At 36.3% G+C, this 19233-nt stretch overlaps 2 protein-coding genes across 4 annotated transcripts; both read right to left on the reverse strand.

Annotated features, from left to right (window-relative positions):
* Positions 1-2652: 2652 nt before the first annotated feature.
* Positions 2653-9638, reverse strand: LOC137390232 (phenylalanine--tRNA ligase, mitochondrial-like). Of its 3 annotated transcripts, XM_068076547.1 has the most exons (8): positions 9578-9629; positions 8607-8656; positions 7072-7481; positions 6522-6710; positions 6159-6312; positions 4393-4524; positions 3490-3650; positions 2655-3256 (listed from the first exon to the last, which is right to left on the reverse strand). In XM_068076547.1, the coding sequence occupies exons 3-8, from the start codon at positions 7471-7473 to the stop codon at positions 2963-2965; spliced, it is 1332 nt and encodes a 443-aa protein (XP_067932648.1). In that variant the 5' UTR covers positions 7474-7481; positions 8607-8656; positions 9578-9629; the 3' UTR covers positions 2655-2962. The 3 variants fall into 3 exon arrangements, with proteins under 3 accessions (XP_067932646.1, XP_067932649.1, XP_067932648.1); XM_068076545.1 differs by lacking the exon at positions 8607-8656 and having other exon boundaries at positions 2653-3256; positions 9578-9638; XM_068076548.1 differs by lacking the exons at positions 7072-7481; positions 8607-8656 and having other exon boundaries at positions 2653-3256; positions 9578-9625.
* Positions 9639-14869: 5231 nt separating this feature from the next.
* On the reverse strand, positions 14870-19205 carry LOC137391150 (histone H4 transcription factor-like). The gene is made up of 2 exons (XM_068077518.1): positions 19113-19205; positions 14870-16590 (listed from the first exon to the last, which is right to left on the reverse strand). The coding sequence occupies exon 2, from the start codon at positions 16588-16590 to the stop codon at positions 15157-15159; it is 1434 nt and encodes a 477-aa protein (XP_067933619.1). The 5' UTR covers positions 19113-19205; the 3' UTR covers positions 14870-15156.
* Between the last annotated feature and the right edge of the window lie 28 nt (positions 19206-19233).

Below are 19233 nucleotides of genomic sequence, written 5' to 3' on the forward strand. Positions count from 1 at the left end.
CTAAAATGAAACATGTGAGAGGCCTTGTCAAAACTGCCTAGACCAACTAACCAAAATAATAATAGAGAGTTACCCACCCCTTCCTTTAAACGCTCCAAATTGCGCTTTTTACAACTTACTTTTTTAAATGCCACACCAAATTTTATATTTCATAGATTACTCTATAGCCTGTAGAGGTGCAGTTGTTTACTGCCAATTAGCTATCCAAATGGATAAGACCACGCTGATATTGATATTATAAATATATATTATATATGTTATAATATATAATATATATTATAAATGTTGATATTATAAATAAACACACTTAACAGAACAGCAAGTTCTAGTTGTTGCAGGCCCAGGCACTTCTATGAAGACAGGAAGTGACTAGAGTAATGTCTTGATAGGTAGAAATGGTAGATGATGCAGTAACCTTATGAGATGACTAGGTTTTGACAAAATACACCCTTGATGCAGATAAATCAATGCACTAGAATGAAGCAAACAAGAAAAAGCTGATGGAGCAACATAGCGTCAGGCATTACTAAACCATGGCCGAGTAACATGGGAGTTATTCTTCCCTTATTGTATAGTTTAGTAATCAAACTAACTTTCCCACATTATTTGTCCTTAGCTTTCCAATCAATACAAGCACTACATTGCATCACTAACAAGGTAGCCTTGAGAACCAACTGGTATAAATATATACAGCCATGATACCGGGTCTTGGTCTGAAATTCTTTTATGGCATTGGCTTCCACATCCCATTACTGTCTATTGTCTGTGGGACGCTGCCTGAGGCACCCTTACCTTCACACACCCAAAGACAATAGGGATATTAATATTACCCTCCTAGGGCAATCAGGTGTTTAGTGCACAGATTCACATAATCATGCATGAAACTATGTAGTGACAGATGTACATGTACTTTCAACATATTCATGCCTCATACTCGCATTGCTGCCATAGAACTTATGACAGCGTGTTGACTGATAGAGGATATAACAGATGAAGCAATGACAAGGTGTAACAGAGTGTTTTGTGGGAAGCTGATATAACAAAGAATTTAGTGCGTTATTTTTTAATATTCAGCGAGAGAAGTGCAACCACGGCCATATTTAAATCCCATTAAACTAGCCGTAATATGCAATGCAGATGAACAGTGTCCATGCATTAATATCTCAGCAGGCAATTTGGGATAAGAGACTAATGATGGCAGTATGGTATTTTGTATTCACGTGTCTTTTAGAGTCAAAATAAAAGTGTAACTTGCCTTTAGCATGCTTACCGCTAATTTAAGTAGTAAAACTCTTAAAAGCATATTATGGAGATTAGTGGAATGTTTCTAAGGATAGGTTTTCAAACAGCCTACATAATGGTACGTATCTGCTAAGACTGTATAAGCAAGACTCGCTGTAGGAATTCTAAATAATAAACTTACATTTTGGTGATTGAAGTCTGAGTGGTCGGTAACGGTATCGACTATCCACTCCCACATCTTTGGTATTTCCTAGCAACGTCGTTACTGTATCACTAGATTCAAATGGTATAACTCCCGTCTCGCTTTTTTTGCGATAAGACGAACTTTTCCTCCTACATTGTTGGCTTGAAGTAAGGCTTTCTATTGGGGTCTCACAGACTTTCCTTTCATCATTAATACTGGCTGATGAGCCAATGTAGGAGGAAACTTTTATAGTCTTATCAGATGAACTTGAAGCGGAGCCCATTCTAGCTCTTTTTCTGTCAAAACAATGGCAGTCTATTGATTGAAGATGCAATTCCCTGAATAATTGCATTACTTCATTTTAAAAGTCAGCGCGTTTGATCTAGTATCCAATGTTGGCACCAACAAAAAAAAAACAAACAGAAAACAACAGTTTTTGTGATTTAAATCTATGTTTACACATAGCTTCTCAAAGACTTCATGAGCACATTTGATGGACTATAGTCACTGAGTGAGACGGCAGATCTGGGTAAGTTTATATGTAGACAGCATAATTATTACCTTCCAATACACAAGAATAATTTAAATAACTGTTAACCTGTTCAAATCTGTTATTCCTGCATCATTACTTATTACACCGCTTTCTTTTCACTGCATAGCCTACATGTACAAACTGTTTATAGCCTTAGGTTGGTGCTAGTTCTTCCTTTCACCCATGACACACATATAAACACGTGGTGAATGGTGAAATCCATACGAAACCTCAAGCTAGCTATATACATATATGCAATACTTACGTTTCAACTCTGAAACACCCTTCTGTAAGCAAGCTTTAGTGACTAAAAGCACGTGTACCCTCTGGTATTTCAGTGTGTGAGACAGGAAGGCATACATAATACTATTAGCAAGGAGCCGTAAATTAAACACGCTGTAATTGTTTAGATTGAAGTTAATTATGCTATTATATCTCAGGGGATGTGGTAAGACAATCGTTAAACATAAAATGAAAGAAACCAATAAATTACCAAGGTTATAAAAACAGCTAGTATTTATCTAAATTAGTGCTAATGAGCTGCGGGCAGTGCGAATCTTGTAGGCAAATGACCATGTGGCAAGAGAGGCGATTGCCAATGAGGAGCCAAATTACTTTGAAATAGCCAAAAGCGATGCAATAGAGAAGGCAAACTTGTGCAGGGAACCACATGGGAACTCCCAGAAGGCAGCAATAACAATAATAGTTAGAAAGCGCTAGTGAGAATAAGATGACGCAACACACATTCTAATTACATGTAATGTACTTTAGAGGCTGCAAAAAGGAACGAGAGACTGCGAGTCTAGGGACCAGGAAGTAACCATGACACACCAATAACATCGGTTGGCATGCAACTAATCAACAATACTGTAAACATACAGAAAGAAACCCCACACGGAGACAAATTTACTCAGCAAGTATACAGGTGTGAGCGCAATCACGCATATGTAATATTGATGAATTCTGTTTGAGCAGGCTCTCATAATAAACTTTATTACAGAAATCTACTTTCGAACAATGCCTAGTGATTCCTCTTCAACTCGATTCCTGAGTTCCTCTTGCACACAGTTTATCTCCTCCGTCGTGAGATTACGGTTCATATGACGATACGTAACTCGATACGCATGGCTTGTTCGTCCCGTTTTGGGATGGACAAATGTGTCAATAATTTCCACATGCTCTACGAGATCTCCTCCCACCGATCTTGTCAGATCATAGAAATCGTTGCTTGAATACGCTTCAGGATCATCAAGCCAAAAGGAGATGTCTTGTGCCAGGGCTGGATACTTACTTATTTTCTACAAAAGTCAGATGAGCCAAAATTAAAGCCTAACTCGGCATTATTTGCAGAAGTTATGAATAGCAAATAGAACGAGAGCAAGACTATAAAATTGTTGCTAATTGGAAATGACTGAACTTATTAGCAAAATGATTTGCATAAGATGTACAAGAGAACATAATTCTCCGTACCAAGCTCTATCAGATGTGGTAACGTCCAACATAGTTACTTAATTTCCCTCCGCTGCCATACCTTATAAGAAATAGGTGTATGACAGTCATTGACCTTGAACTGAGAGAGGAATCCAGCATCCTCGCTCCAAAACAATCTTACATCTGGAATGTTGTAGAGCTTCATGGCCAGACGCTCGAGGCCGAGGCCAAAGGCCCAGCCAACCTTTGCACTGGCCCCACCTAAAATATGTCAGGATAGTTATAATTATGAGCTGACAACTCCAACCGTTATTGTGACCAACAGATAAACATTGTTGAAAAACGATGCACGTGTGATTCTAAAAAGTAGATATCAAGCAAATTCCACTATTCATAGAAAACCACAAATATCTGAGGTAGTTGTCATAGAAACAAGTAAAGAGTTTTTGTACAATACTGAAGGTATTTCAGAAACGATACTAAGACGTTTCAGGAGCTATACCAAAACAGTTCATTTACGAAATCTTTGCATACAATACAAAGAATGCCAGACACAATCATTCTAGAAGCAAATCACTAGCATAAGATACACTTGGTTGCGCTAGTTCTAGCGATCACCACCTCGTAGTCTCATGATTTAGAGAATGAAAGCTAAAATTGCTCTTAAAAAAATTTCATAGCACGAAAATAATGCATGTCTTAAACATAATTTTTTAGTAAAAAAAATTCTTTCACCATGAAAACAATGTTACAAACTGCTAAAACCTCGAGAAGGCCACAACAAGACAGTCTTACACCGCATGTACTAAGTATCCTAAGTACTCGAACTTTATCTGACGTTTGCTGGTGTGACTTCGAAAGGTCTACTGATCTTGAGCTTTGAGTTATAGGGGCGCCAGAAAACAACTAGAAAACAACTAAGACTTAATAATCCTCTATCATTATTAGTCTTAGAACGTACAAAATTAAACAATATTGTGATAAACCGGACAGCATCACGTACTGTTTGTTAAGATCTGCTGCTCAAGAATGCCAGCACCAAGGACCTCCATCCACTCTCCATCATATTCTATCTCAAGTTCCCAGGATGGGTGCGTGAAGGGAAAGTAGCAGTCGACCCACCGGTACTTCACATCTGATAACATACCAATCGCCTCACACACCAGGTCGATATACAGAAAACAGATCTGGCAATATAAAAACTAAATGCTTAGAATGAACAACTACCGAGAAGAGGTGAGACTTCAGCAGTCCACTCAGACTGAATGTCTGGTCTGGTAAAATAATGATTTCTTTAACAAAATCCAAAGAAGACGAAGAGAGGAACTACATTATGTCTATAGTATATTATCTGGCTGTATAATTTACAGCTTGGTCAAACATGAGTTGAAGAAAAAAAGTAATGCTTTACCTTATCAGCTAATAATTGATTATGGTTTATCACTTGCACTTACAGTCTTAACTCTTGCAGATTTACACCCTGAAATCTTCATAAACATGGACACAAAAACTGTCTCCAATAAGAATAGAAAAAAGAAAACATGTTTTATCCACAATCTTATGAAAAAAGTTTTTAGGAGCCTGTCAAGAAAAAGGAGAACCTTTTAATGTGATGTACATTCAATTACTGAATAGAGTGTCTTTAAGCCTAAAAACATAGAAATACGTATTACAAAATGTTCATGATGATGATACAAAAAACTTTTTTTCACACATCTTAAAGCTGTATATCCATTTCATACTATACAGTTAAAACCAATCAAATAGAAAAATCAAATAATTTCTTACAGAAAAATATATGGAACAATTTGACACTTGATTATCACATGCCAAGATTTACACTCAAGTATGAGCTGTTCACTTAATTTCTCTCTGAAAAGACATAGCAGGTGATGAGGTAAATCTTGGTACTTTTTTGAATAATTGTAAAAGTATGCTTTAAATTTCGAACAGCATACCTATGTTTTCAAGTAGTGCTATGACTACCCCATGCTATTCCTTTACTGAACCCACATTGGTCTGTTATCTAACATACATGTAGTTAGGAACCATCAAGAGAAACTGCTGTTCCTTCAAGAAAGACTGAGAGAGACTTTAGCCTTCAGTATCATCTATCTACTTTGTAGGTTTTTCTTTTATCAACGAGTTAAAGCTCTTAATAAGTGTCAGATGTCAGTTAAACTTGCAGTTTCAAGGACTGTCAAAGCCACAACTAGAGCCGCATACCGAGAACATAAAGTTACTTGTTTTACTAATGCGACCAGAAAGACATGAGGCTACACTAAGAGTGTTGGTAACCACTATGTACAACCACTTTCGTTTCGAAATATTCATTAAATTGTGGATGAATAGATGCCCGTCCTAAGAAAGAAGATGGCATAAACTCCAACTAATAGCCGATATTCAACTGGGAAAGGTTTTTACGTCACAACTGACTCATTCATACCATGAACTCTAAATATTACAATGGGAACTTCCAATTCAATTTACTTTTAATAAACATCTTCGTCAGTCTTCACAGAGTAACAATTACATGACCTGTTAGTAGTGAAGAGAGAAGAAAGAGAGCAAAACTCCAAGACACTCAGCTTTCACTTGAATGCAATAATAATTGCTTTAATAATAATATTTTAATATATTGAATGAAGTAATTTTGTACAAAACAAAGTAGCTTGTACTGATTTGACTCATATAATAAAACACTGACAACTGAGTCTGACAAAATGTTACAAATATATTGTGAGAGGATGTAAGAAGTGAGAGACTGACCTTTGCCAAAGAGAGATAAGGCGAGTGATGAGAGAGTTTCCTTCAAGTCAATGGACAGGAGTTGTACAGCGTCAACAGAATGCACTCCCTGTTTGTGTTGGTCCCTCTCAGAGTGGTCAAACAACTGAAGACCGTGTTGAGAGCCTTGAAACAACTAAAATCCATCCATATATTACATGATTTGAAGTGATGCAGTTTTAATCTACACCAGCTGTTGCAATTAATAGATGTCATATATGTAGTTGTTAAACAAAATTATGCTGGGATGTCAGCATAATAATTCATCAGAATTAATAACACAGCTCATCCTAGTTTATAATATATTACCTTTGGCAGATTTAAGAGCTGGTGTGCTGAACCTACCTCTTCTGAGTTGTAGAGCCGAGTAACATCCATCTGATGAAAGACTGGGTAGTGAGTTCTGTCTATAGTGTCTCTCCTGTAAACGTCTCCAACAGTGATAAACCTGTCCAGACCAGAGGCTATGAGATCACTTGTATGGCATGTGGTCTGTGATCGCAGCATGTAATGCCTGTTGATATAATAGCTATCCTGCAGCAAACCAGCCACAACCAAATAAATAACACAAGCATCTAGCAAAACATGGCGTAGGAAGAAATGCCGTAGCATCTCCCAATGTTTAACTAATATATACATTTACACCTACCGGTATATGGTAATTGTTAACATTTGCCTTGATTTGCCCCACTGACATTTGTGAGGGCACAGTAAGACAACTCCTAAAATTTTATTTACACTATGAATTAGACAAGTTTTACAAAAATACTGGTGTAAATGAAAATTCTGTTACAAGCCATTTCTGCTGAATAATCACTAGGAAAAAATCTAGGTTGAGTTGAGAGCTGTGAGATATATTTGGTATTAAAAGTGTTGGGAAACCAAGCTCTGCTACCTTGGGATGCCGGCTTGGATGGTCAGCAGGAACAAGATGGTTGTCAAAGTTTTGAGTTAGAGTTACAATAGGAGAGATGTTGTCAAAAACCGCAAAGAGAGGGTTTCCTGTGCGCCCCACATAATTTCTATAAAAAAATTCTTGGATTCTCTGTCGAATTAGGTTGATTGGATGATGTTTGCGATTATGCAAATCTTTTCCCAGTTTGCTAATAATATTCGGTGTTATATTTGTTGTGTCGTCTGTTGGATAGCTCTTATTTACAAGCTCAATGGATTCACTCTTCCTACATCTGTGTTGACTAGCAAAGTACCGGATGAAAAAAAGTCTGTGTCCGTGCATTGTGTGTGATAAAGAAGGCTGCAGATAAGCATATAGGGTGGCTGAGGAAATCCGCTGCATCTGGTAACCTATAACAGTTAAATATGGTTAGCAAAGTCGACAATACTCTTCGAGTAAATACGGTGACGAAGAATATGGCTGGAGAAAACATCCAGTTGTTGCTGAAATTCAGCACAATTATGTTCTCTGAGTCTCAAAATACCGGCTATGGCCATAGTATCAAAATTATAATATTTATGCTGCAAAACAGAACTATATATCTACCTATACATCATACATCCATAGAATACAATTGATTTATTTATTGCCATATAAAGGTAAATTTTGTGTAATGCAAATTATGCCCGCAGTTTTGGTAAAAGCAAAAAGCATCCAAGCCAATTTAAATATTAATATAAAAAATAATGTAGCAGAGCTACTAAATACAGAGAAAAGAGCTAGTAGAAATTTGATGGGTACATTCTGCTCATTTTCAAAACAGCTTTCGACTGTCTACAGAGATCATTGATGTACTCTAATATTTACCACATTCAACTATACTACTAAACTTTACCATTTTGTAAATCTTTAAACAAGTGAAATATACGAAGCGTTAAAAGTTATAGGTGAAGTGAACATGAAATCTTTTGTTATTATTTCTCTACTGAGTGAGGAACTTAAAGGCGAGCTTAAAGAAACTGTTTGAAACTTTTTAAGCTCTTTTCATGAAACACAAAAAGAATTATAATGCTACAAGTCAAGACATAAACACTAAGGACATAGTTTGTCAATCACTGTAAGCCTTAGCATTTATAGACTTTTGCTTTCATCAAATAAAAACTGATATACTTAACACATGATGTTTATGCCATAAACAATGTTGTTTACTTGATAACACCAGTTAGTCTTGTGACTTCAGAAAAAGGAAAAAAAAACAGTTCGGAAGCAATAAATTAATAATTTAAATTCAGCCACCAAAAATGCTCTTATGCAAGTAAATGTAACTTTTTTATTTTTAGAGGGTTTTTAAATAGTCAGGGTAGTAACTAGTACCATTTTGAAAATTCATTTACGACATTGTAAATAGTATTTAGCATCAAATCTAGAAAAATAATAATACATGTAATAATAATGTACATTTTAATCTGGTTGTAAAATATATCTAAGGTGAACCAACTCTGTACAATCTTTAGTTAGTTACATTAATCGCTCACCAGTAAAACTTAGTCATCTAGTGAATTGTGGGTTGCAAAGTCATTCTTTCCTATAAGATAGCACTAAAACATCAGTGTATGGGTAAATCATCCGAAAATTTCATTTGCTTTATATTAAAAGGTGAATAGGCCAACTTGGTTACATATATTGTAATTACTAAGCAGCTCTTTTAATAAATGGCTTTTATTTTCAAATATAATCGCGACATTAAGTAGTCTGTGGAAAAAGAAATGCAATAATTATACAACTCAACAGATGATTCGGAGATAAACTTGAAAGGTAGTTATCGTCTGTGTAAATATTTGTTTTTAACAAGCCAGTGTTTTATTGAGCTAATGAAGTTCAACTAGTTAGCAAAGTCAATTTATTACACTTCAATCAAACATTTTATAGGTAAAACTTTACTTCAACATGAATACCTTTGAGCCAAGCACTGTAAACAAAAATGTCAGCCCAACTTATGTTAAATTAACTGGGTATTTAAGGGTTTATAAGCAGCTTTTAAAACATAGTTGTACATTGGTAGTCATCATGTGTCTACCAACTTTTTGCTCACCTACTGCTCTAAAATATGAAGCATTCTCGATAATGTAGGCCTAGGTGAGAATTCAGCTACATTAATAACATTTTGACCACAACCACAAAAGTTAGAGGTGTGAAACGGACTCTCTCAGATGATGAGTGTTACAAAACAAATAGTGAGCACCTTCAAAAACTGCCCAATTTTCAAATATTTGAAATCTTGCATTTCAACGATATTGGGATATGTCAGAGGTTAGCGGATATTTCAACGAAAAATCCGCTAACCTCTGACATAGTATACCTATCAAAGTTTACATGCGAGCAAGATACGGAACGTGGTAGTATTATGCTGTATACTACAAAGCCTATACTCCCAAACATTTCAATAAATTCTATTCGAACAATTTGAACAGCCGAACTTGCAATTTTAAACAATACATGTACTTACCAATATCAAATACCGGTAAACATAAACAATGTACGTGCATGCACCTAATACGGATCCATCGCCAAATAAAGATTATAAATGGATCAGGGAGACACGCACTATAACTCCATAGAACTACGTAGTATGAACTGTACCGTAAAGCTATTATATACCGTATACCGTAACTGTCTTATAAAAAAGTTCATCCATAAAACGATTACCAATCTTGTAAACGTTGTCAAAATCGTGGGACAACTCCGGCATCTTCAAAAACTACCCTCAGTTTTGAAATTATGCACTGTACATACGAATAAGATTCTCAAGATTTTGGTACTTTTCCTACGAATATATTCAATAGCTAATTATGTTTGACAACAAATTTACTGGTTTACGTGAGTTAATTCCAATACAATATCAGTAAAAATGCTTAGTAGGCTAATATAACTATTGTGCTTCAGCTGTGGACTGACTGAATCTTGCTGCATATTTCCTCCCTCTCTCAAGAATAGCCAAAAAAGGTACACAATGGTAAATAAAGAAAAAAAACAGATGACTTTATTACCCAAAAAAGTTTGCCTACACAAAGCATGAAGCCAAGCTACTAATCGAGAGTTGAGAATTATGACCGGCGGAGGTAGCATGGAAGAAGGTAACTTACTCCAACTAAAATTGAATCGTTGTCTGGTTTCATTCAAATTGCACAGCTAAAGTTCAAAAAGCAAAAGTTTTAAATTTAGCTGAACAAGCAGACGTTTTACACAGAGAAAGGCCCGATGTATTAATTTTCTTGTACTTTTTCAAATCTATAGTGTCTTACAAACAAGTTGAAACAACATGAAAAATTAATTGTCTTAAAACAAGTTTTGAATCTCCTAACTTGTCAAATATTTCAATGATGTAAGGCATGATATGAGCACACCAATAGTTTAACAACTGTGACTTTTTATCAGCTATTATTACATTCTTTCCTGTTACATTACCAAAATCAACTGCAGCTGATCAAGATTAGTTGACAGTTAATGGCCACTATTTGCTTAAGAGTAATTATCAGTATTTTAATGGTTTTCACCATTAAAAATGGTGTATGTTATGGCCGCACCATAGTATTCCCTGTCTATCCTAACACTTCCACAAAGACTGGTAGTCAACGGCAATAATATATTAGTAATTTATTTTTTAAATTTTGTTAATGTGACACAGCTTAGAATGATACCAAGCATATTCATTCATGCAGAATAGTGTTTTCTATCCATCTATCTATAGCTAGTGCAAAAATGATTGGATTAAAGCAGAAGGGTTAAACTTTTTTAATTAGGGACAATTACAATGTAAAGCCTGATTCACCCAGGAAAACTTTTTAACACAGTACAGATAAACAGCTGATAGAACTTGAGTGTAAACATTGATTAACATCTCTATATAAATGTTAATGAATGTTTACATGTATGTATATAGAAATGTTAATCAATAATTTACAATTTGTTTATTGGTAAGTTGGTTTACCAATACAATACCAAATGGTTTACCGATAAATACCAAATGGTTTACCAATAAATACCAAATGGTAACATAAAGGAATGGTAAATTAGTTTACTCATTCAAATATTTGTTCTTATTTTCATTATTACAAAGAGTCTGATCAAGTAATTAAATTAATTAAGTAATTTAATTAATTAATTTAATTAAGTAATTAAATTAATTATCGAGAACAAGTAAAGAGATATCGGCTTTCTTACTGTCTTGCTTGCAGATGAATTAAAATAACAAATTTTAAACTTGTGTCTACACCCATCCTCGTCAACGCAATGTTAGAATTGAACAGGTCATCTAGGCTGCAATAACACCCAATCTTTTGCTTTGACTGCATGACAAAGAATTAATTTACATACATAAAAATGTATTTCATCTATTTTTTCCCAAGTTAGGCGATTGCTCCTCAATGTGTGAACTTATATTCATTGTTAATTAAACACTGAGAACAACGAAAGTCCTTCCTGTCACAAGCAGTAGCTTTTCTGAAGTCAAACCCCCAATCTGTTGTTTACAGGTTAGACACTCTAAACCACAGCAATTCTCATTCATGGCTAATGCTTTTGACAAATTTTTAGGATTGCTTTTTCATGAGAGGCTTGCTAAGAAAGCAGATCTATAACTCTTGCAATCAGGAAAAATCATCATCTGATGAGCTAGAAAATCGCCATTAACTTCAAGAAATTTTGTTAAGCAGATGTTCACTATGCGTATTTAGGGAGCCTCGTAAAACAGTAGGGGTAACCGGGGCACCTTTGGCCATGGGGCAGCTTTGGCCACCCCAGTTTTACTAAGAAAAACATTATTGAAATTGTTCTCTCTGTCATAATAAACACGAAATGATCTAATAGACCACCCATTGTAATCTTGGACCTATATGTGAAGTAATGTGGAAGTGGTAAGTAAATTATTGTTTTAGTGACCTAAAGTACATTTGAAAGACATTAGTTGGAAGTTTTTTTCTGAAGAAGTGCAAATAGCAGACCAGCTTGCTAACTAGGTAAAATGTAGGCATTAGTTGCTAATATAATCAAGTAGTCAAAGCCAATATCCAATCACTTAGTAATTTGTGAGTGAGTATTTTGTCAATTATGAGCTGATGGGGCAGCTTTGGCCACAGAGTTCGGGGCACATTTGGCCATGGCCAAATGTGCCCCGATATAAAATTACTTGTCTGATATTATTTAACTCTGAGAATTTTATGCTTTAACTGATATAACAATGCATTTTATTGCCTAGATTTCTACATTATTATTGTATTTTAAAGGATAGGGTTTACTGTTATTTTTTGGAGTGTGACACTTTGGTTTGAACTTATACCAGCAAAAGACCAACATAGACATCTGAGGATGTAATGCTTACTGCAGTCAATAATGTGTTGGGAGGTGGACTTTTTGTAAGGCAGGTGTCAAAAGATCTTGGCATACCAAAGTCCTCACTACACAACTATGTTAATGAAGCTAAACTAAATGGGCTTGACAACACAAAATTTGTGAAGTCAAATGTCACTAGACAGGTCTTCTCTGCAGACCAAGAAGAAAAGTTACAGGATCACCTGCTTCTGTCGTCAACGCACCGTCATGGGCTAACAAAGCAACATGCGCGTGAGCTAGCATAAGAATATGCTAAAAGAAATGACAGGGCCCACCCACCGCAGTGGGACACTAACAAATGTGCTGGCGATTACTGGATGAGTGGTTTCTTGAAGAGGCATTCAAATATTTCATGTCACAAGCCAGAGGCTACTAGTTTATGCCGTGGAACAAGAATTTAACTGACCAAAAAGCTTGCCAAGTTGTCCAAGTAATATCTGCTGAGCGTGGAATTCTGGTGACTATGATCGGAGCAGTAAATGCTTCTGTAGGATGTGTTTCACCATTTCTATTTTTCCCCATGCTTTCAAGAGCACCAACTGAAACTATTGGTGCGGCGAACCCTTCAGAGTGGATTAATGCCAAGATCTTCAAACAGTGGCCTCAGCACTTCATCAAGCATAGTCGATGCTCAAGAGAACCACCTGCCCTGTCATTACTTGACAACCAGGGCAGCCACCTAAACCTCGCAGCAATTGAATTTGCTAAGCAGAATGGTGTGGTAATGTTAACCTTCCTTCCCCATTGACAAACAAACTCCAATCACTTGATATAACGGTTTATGGCTTTCTAAAACGCTATTTAAATGATGCTGTAAACCCATAGCACTTGAATCGCAGAGGACAGACTGTCTACATATATGATGTTGCTAGCCTCTTAGAAAAATCATCCCCACTAGCAATGACTATCTCAAATATCACATGAGGGTTCAGACGTCCAGGAATTTCACCATTTGACAGACACGCTTTTGCTGACGATGAGTTTCTAGGCACCTTTGTAACTGATCATCCAAACCCAGATGCAGCATCATGTGAGATCCCATCTCTGGAACAGCCTATACCATCAGATCAACCTAGTTGCTCATACAGTGGAGTACAGTTATTACAAGTGACACCATAGTGGTCCCAGAGAAATACATCCATTTGTCAAGGCAAGTCCTTGACAAATGGACAAATTTTTTTATGAAAAGTGTCAAAATTTAGTTCAAAGAGTATTATATTATGTTTTAAATACAATAATTAGTTACCTTGATATGTTTGAATAATCAAAAAATACATATATGCAACAGTAGTTAGAAATTTTGAACAGTTCAGGGAGTGGCCATTTGTGCCCCAGTGGTGGCCAAAGCTGCCCCGAATGCGGGGCAGCTTCGGCCATTAGCCAGGTACTTTTGTAATCTGTTTTTCCGGTAACAAAAGCAGTATTAGATTTTTGAAAATATCTGTTTTAATACATCAAATATATGTGAATTGCCTGTCCAAATTTCAGAAAGTTGTAATTACTATCACACAAGTTATGGTGAAATAAGTGAATTTTGGCCAACGGTGCCCCGGTTACCCCTACGCCACTTAATGAAAACTTTCTGTGGAGAGTGCCAAACAGCTGATGTACAAGCTATTGAGATTACTACTATTCATATCCGATATGCTTAGGAGTGAATCTTGAATGGAAGCATGAGCAGTCCGGTCTTTAGAACAATTTCAGTTCAACTGGCGCAGAACATTATCTGCTAATACACTTACTCGCTCCAACTAATATTTTCAATTACATTCACTTGATTATGATGATACGTACTGACTAAAGAGCCCTTATTAGTGAAGTAATAATATAAAATATTTTATAGTTGCGGGTAAATAGATAACCAACATGTTTACTCACTTTCATAGAATGACTATTAATAAAGCTGTAATTGTTAATGTTTAATAATTTCTTTTTTAATATTTTACATTTTGACATGATCTTCTCTGACTTCAGTTTAATAAAATGCCTCCATCAGACAGCTTTTAATGAACATACCTTAAGGAGTACTCTGACTAGTTTACAAATTATGGTATTAATCTAATCATAACCTCGATTTCATTTAGCGTAAGCTAGCAATGGGATTTCTGAACATGTGCTTGAGAACACGTACAGCCGATTAGCTAGGTAAATCAGCTCGTAGACTTGTCTTCAATGTGGTATACAGATTCAAAAAAGGTTGAACTAACTTTCTAAAATAAATTTCACTATTTTAAAAGTATCTTTTATGACTTCATGTGAGACTATGATTTTTGCTTCCTCTGGACACGTGTCAGCTGCCCATTTTGTTTGATCAATTGTTATAAAATGATATTCAATTTTCTATTCTATGTAGAGCAATGAAAACAGCCCAATCACAGCTCACTGGGTAGCATTTTTATGTGAGATCGGTTTAGAGTTCATGCATAATGCCTTTCAAAATGTAATAATACAGCCTACATAATTACTTCTATCATTGAAAATAACTTAAAAATATGTATCCCTCATAAAAATTGAGATTGCATAAACATAACAACTGATACAGAAATTAAAGGGCGATAAACATTTTGTAAAGCAGATTATATTATTGATCAGATAAAAAATTGCAACAGTCAAGCAGCCGTGTATAAATTGTAACTGAGTGAAGAAAAAAGTAAAAATAAGCAACACTGATCATACCTTCGATACGGCAAGAGCTCATTAAGACCTATATGACATGCTCGCCACATGCGCTTCCTCGTCAGCATTTATTTCAACACCTCTAACAGTCTCTTTTTTCTCAGCATTGACATCTTTCCCTGTCATGCTCTCCTCCTGGTCAACATTCACTCTGCTAAGAATATAACGCTCTGCCAGTTGAGCGACAGTACATGGCTCATGCTCTGCTATCTCTTCAAGGCGTTCTTCGTCATCAGCATCCTCCGTCAAACATTCATACCTAACAGTGACTAATCTGCGAATACCATCTGCCTCCTGGGCAAAGCGAAATTTTGAATGACCCGGTGGATATTTAATATCGTGAACACATTTCAAATGTTTAGAAAGATCGTTGCCGTTATCAAATAAATCCGAGCAAACATGACAGCCAAATAACCTGATTTCACTATGTACAGATTTAGTGTGTTTGTGCAGTGTAGTCAGATTTTTGCAGCGATAGCCACAACCATCAACATCGCAACAAACCACTTGTTCTTTAAATTCATGAGTTATACTATGAGAAGCGAGATCAAACTTTGTTTTAAAAGTTTTATTACATTCTGAACAACTGAAAGGTCTCTCGGTTGAATGTCGATATAGAATGTGTACTCTAAGAGCCGACGGTGAGGGACAGGTCATTTCACAAAACATGCAACCATACATGTTTACATGCTTTCGCAGATGATCTCTGAGCAATCGCTCATTCGCGTACTTCTTGGAGCAATGAGAGCATTGGAAATCTTTATCTCCACTAGATTCTCTATTCTGATGATCAATCAAACTAGTTGCAGAAGAATAAAGAGCTCCACACCGAGAACAAGCAAACCTCCTTTCCTGGGTATGGGAGCGAAGATGGTCTTTAAGTTTTGTCACGTTGGCTGTGGGAGTGCTTGAATAATTACATGACAGCCAATGACATTTTCTGAGTTCCAATGTGCTAGAGTTTTGATTAGAAGCATGACTATCCACATGCCTGTAAAAGGACCATGGATTGTCAGCTACGTAGTCACAGCCAGCCCATCTGCATACAGCAACCTGAGTCAATTCAGGTAGTATGTTTTTTTGGGATTCATCCCGCCCACATTGAATACTAACATTACGCTTCTGCAGCTCCTCATCCCCAATAGCTTTGAGATATGTATGAAAAACATGAAAATGTATATGCCAAAAAAAATGACTCCAGTTGCTGCCTGTAATGTCAAAAACTGCTCCGCAGCCTCTCCATGGACATTCACACAGTGAATTATCAACTTCATCGCTTTCTTCTTCAAAACATGTCGCAGTTTTTTGTAGTTGATCTTTCATGAGGGCAATGTGCAAAGCCCCATGAGTGATCAGTTGATTGATGCCATGGCATAAATCTGCACATTCACTAAATTCACAGGATAGTTGAATGTTATCTCTCATTAGTTTGGCCTTTTTTGTTGGTGGAGGCATCTAAAAAAATCGGTAAATCAATATGCAGTCTTGTTTGACAGTGAAACAGGAACATACCACATAGCTTTTGCTCAGGCATCTAAGATCTTTTGCAATGTATTACTTCAATGAATATGGCAATACTAAACTTGTCAATTTAACTTTACCCTACACTTGGACAGCTGAAGTAAAGAAGGTTTAGCAAAAACAAAGCTTCGGCGCAATCAAAATATTATATAAAATTGAAAAAGGGTAAAGAATAATAATAGGCTATTGATATAAAAAATTCAATGACATCGTGTACCCATGACTTTTCATAATTCCTCTTGACATCGTAATCAAACAATAAATATGAGTATTACAGCTTTTTCAAATAACTATATTAGTATATCTAAGCTTATTTTAATTGTTTTGCTAAACGGCTAGGTCTAGGTCTAGGTGTTTTAAGAACCCGTAAATCCCGAAATCGGGCAAAAGAAGGCCGTTGAGAACTTTATTTAAAAATAGTCAATAAAACATAAAATTATGGTAAGCCGCGCAAGTTGCGCGATGTTCTAGGTAAAAAACTATTCATATAAAAACCGGTGTTTGCACATACAGCTGAAGGAGCACCCCCCGTAACCAGTCTTGTTTCATGACTGTGAAGAACATTTTGTATTTGGTTAAAACTTTCGATAAGAGATTCATGGCAGTCGTCAGATAAAATCTTTAGCATGAGAGACATTCTTGCATGTTTGCGTCTTAGTTCTAAAAGTTCTAGATCTATAAAAGTTCTTGCCTCCGTAACACTCTGCCTACCTTTCAAACCAGATATAAACCTAACCGCCCTTCTTTGAACTGCTTCCAATGATGCTACCTGTCGCATCAAATGAGGGTCCCATACCTCACTCGCATATTCCAATATTGGTCTACACAGAGTGAGATATGCAACCCTCCTAACCCTCAACGGCGCATCAAACAAAACATGCTTCATCATTCCCAATCGCTGACTTGCCTTAGATATGATTGAGTCTATATGTAAATCCCAATTAAAATCATTTGATATAAAAACTCCGAGGTATTTAAAACTGTCTACTACAGATAAAGGTCTGCCACTTAGGTAATACACCACATCTGGGTTTCCGCTACTCTGCCTTGCAAAACGAACGATTTGGCATTTATCAGTGTTAAAATTCATTTTCCAGTTATAGGCCCACTGGTCTAATATGTTTAAATCCTCCTGGAAATTCACTGAATCCTGAAGGGTGTTTACCTGAGAAAAAAGTAAAGCGTCGTCTGCAAAAAGCTTGATAGTAGAAAAATTTAGATTATCGGAGATATCATTTATGTACACCAAAAATAGGGTGGGCCCGAGGACAGACCCTTGTGGAACGCCCGATGAAACCAGCAGGTCAGAAGATGCAGCACCCTCTATCACTACTCTTTGGAGTCTGTTTGACAGAAAGTCCCTAATCCAATTTACCATGTACGGGTTTATGTTTGATTTTATCAATTTGTCGATCAACAAGCCGTGAGACACCTTGTCAAATGCCTTAGAAAAATCCAGTACCGCTGCATGTACTATATTATTGTTATCTACTAATTTCATTATTTCATTCACAGTAGAGACTAGCTGGGTGGAGCAAGATAGGCCTTTTCTGAAACCGTGTTGGTTAGAGTATATGACATTTACCAGATCTTTATTGATGTTACTAAGCACAATATGTTCTAACAATTTGCAAGCAATGCATGTCAGAGATATGGGCCTAAAATTTCCCGGATCTTCCCGACTGCCTTTTTTATGTACCGGAACTACATTGGCCACTTTCCAGATATCTGGAAGTTTTCCAATGTTCAACGAGTACTGGAATATGCTCGCCAATATCTTACTAATAATTTCAGGTTCTAGGCAAAGATCTTCTTTTCTAAACTTATCTGGGCCCGGGGCTTTCCCGCGCTTAAGAGTATTTAGAAGTTTGAGAACTCCATCACTTGTTACTTGTATAGGGCATTTATCTGCAGAAAGTTCAGTTTGAGTTGTGGAAAAACAGTCACTATTTGAAAAAACACCCTGAAAAAATTCGTTAAAAATCTCAGATGATTCTAAGGCTGATTTATTTTTGAAAACCGCAGTGCCTTGTGAGTTTTTTCCAGTTTTCCGCCTATAAAAAGAGTAAAATGGTTTGCTATCACCCCTTTCCAAGGGTTCAAACAGCACTCGGTGGTAATATTCCTGCTCCATTTTACGAAAACTCTTTCTGTTTTCGTAAAATGGAGAAAGCTCATTCGAATACTTTCAATTATATTCTCTACACATCACGACTATAAACAAAATTAGCGCTTTGAATTAACTGTGGCGGCTTATGTTAGATTTTCAAAATTATTTTAACAATGAATGCATAGGCGATGAGATAGTGATAACATGGTTGGATGCTAGACGCCAGAAATTGGCGCATTTCTAAACGTATTTTGACAAACTTAAAAGTGTGGAGTTACTTCGTTTTAAAATAATTACTTATTAGAAAATTTGCAGGAGCATTTACAGTGTTTTAATGGCTACATACGTTTCAATCAAAAATATTCAACTGTAAACTAAGCAGACAGCGATAAACTGTCCGAGGTTTCGCCTCACATACGTTGGCGTCAACGAGGAGAGGTGGCTACGATAACTTTTTGCTGACATAC

This window comes from Watersipora subatra, chromosome 3, assembly GCF_963576615.1.
Source record: "Watersipora subatra chromosome 3, tzWatSuba1.1, whole genome shotgun sequence".
Classification (NCBI taxonomy): Eukaryota; Metazoa; Bryozoa; class Gymnolaemata; order Cheilostomatida; family Watersiporidae; genus Watersipora; species Watersipora subatra.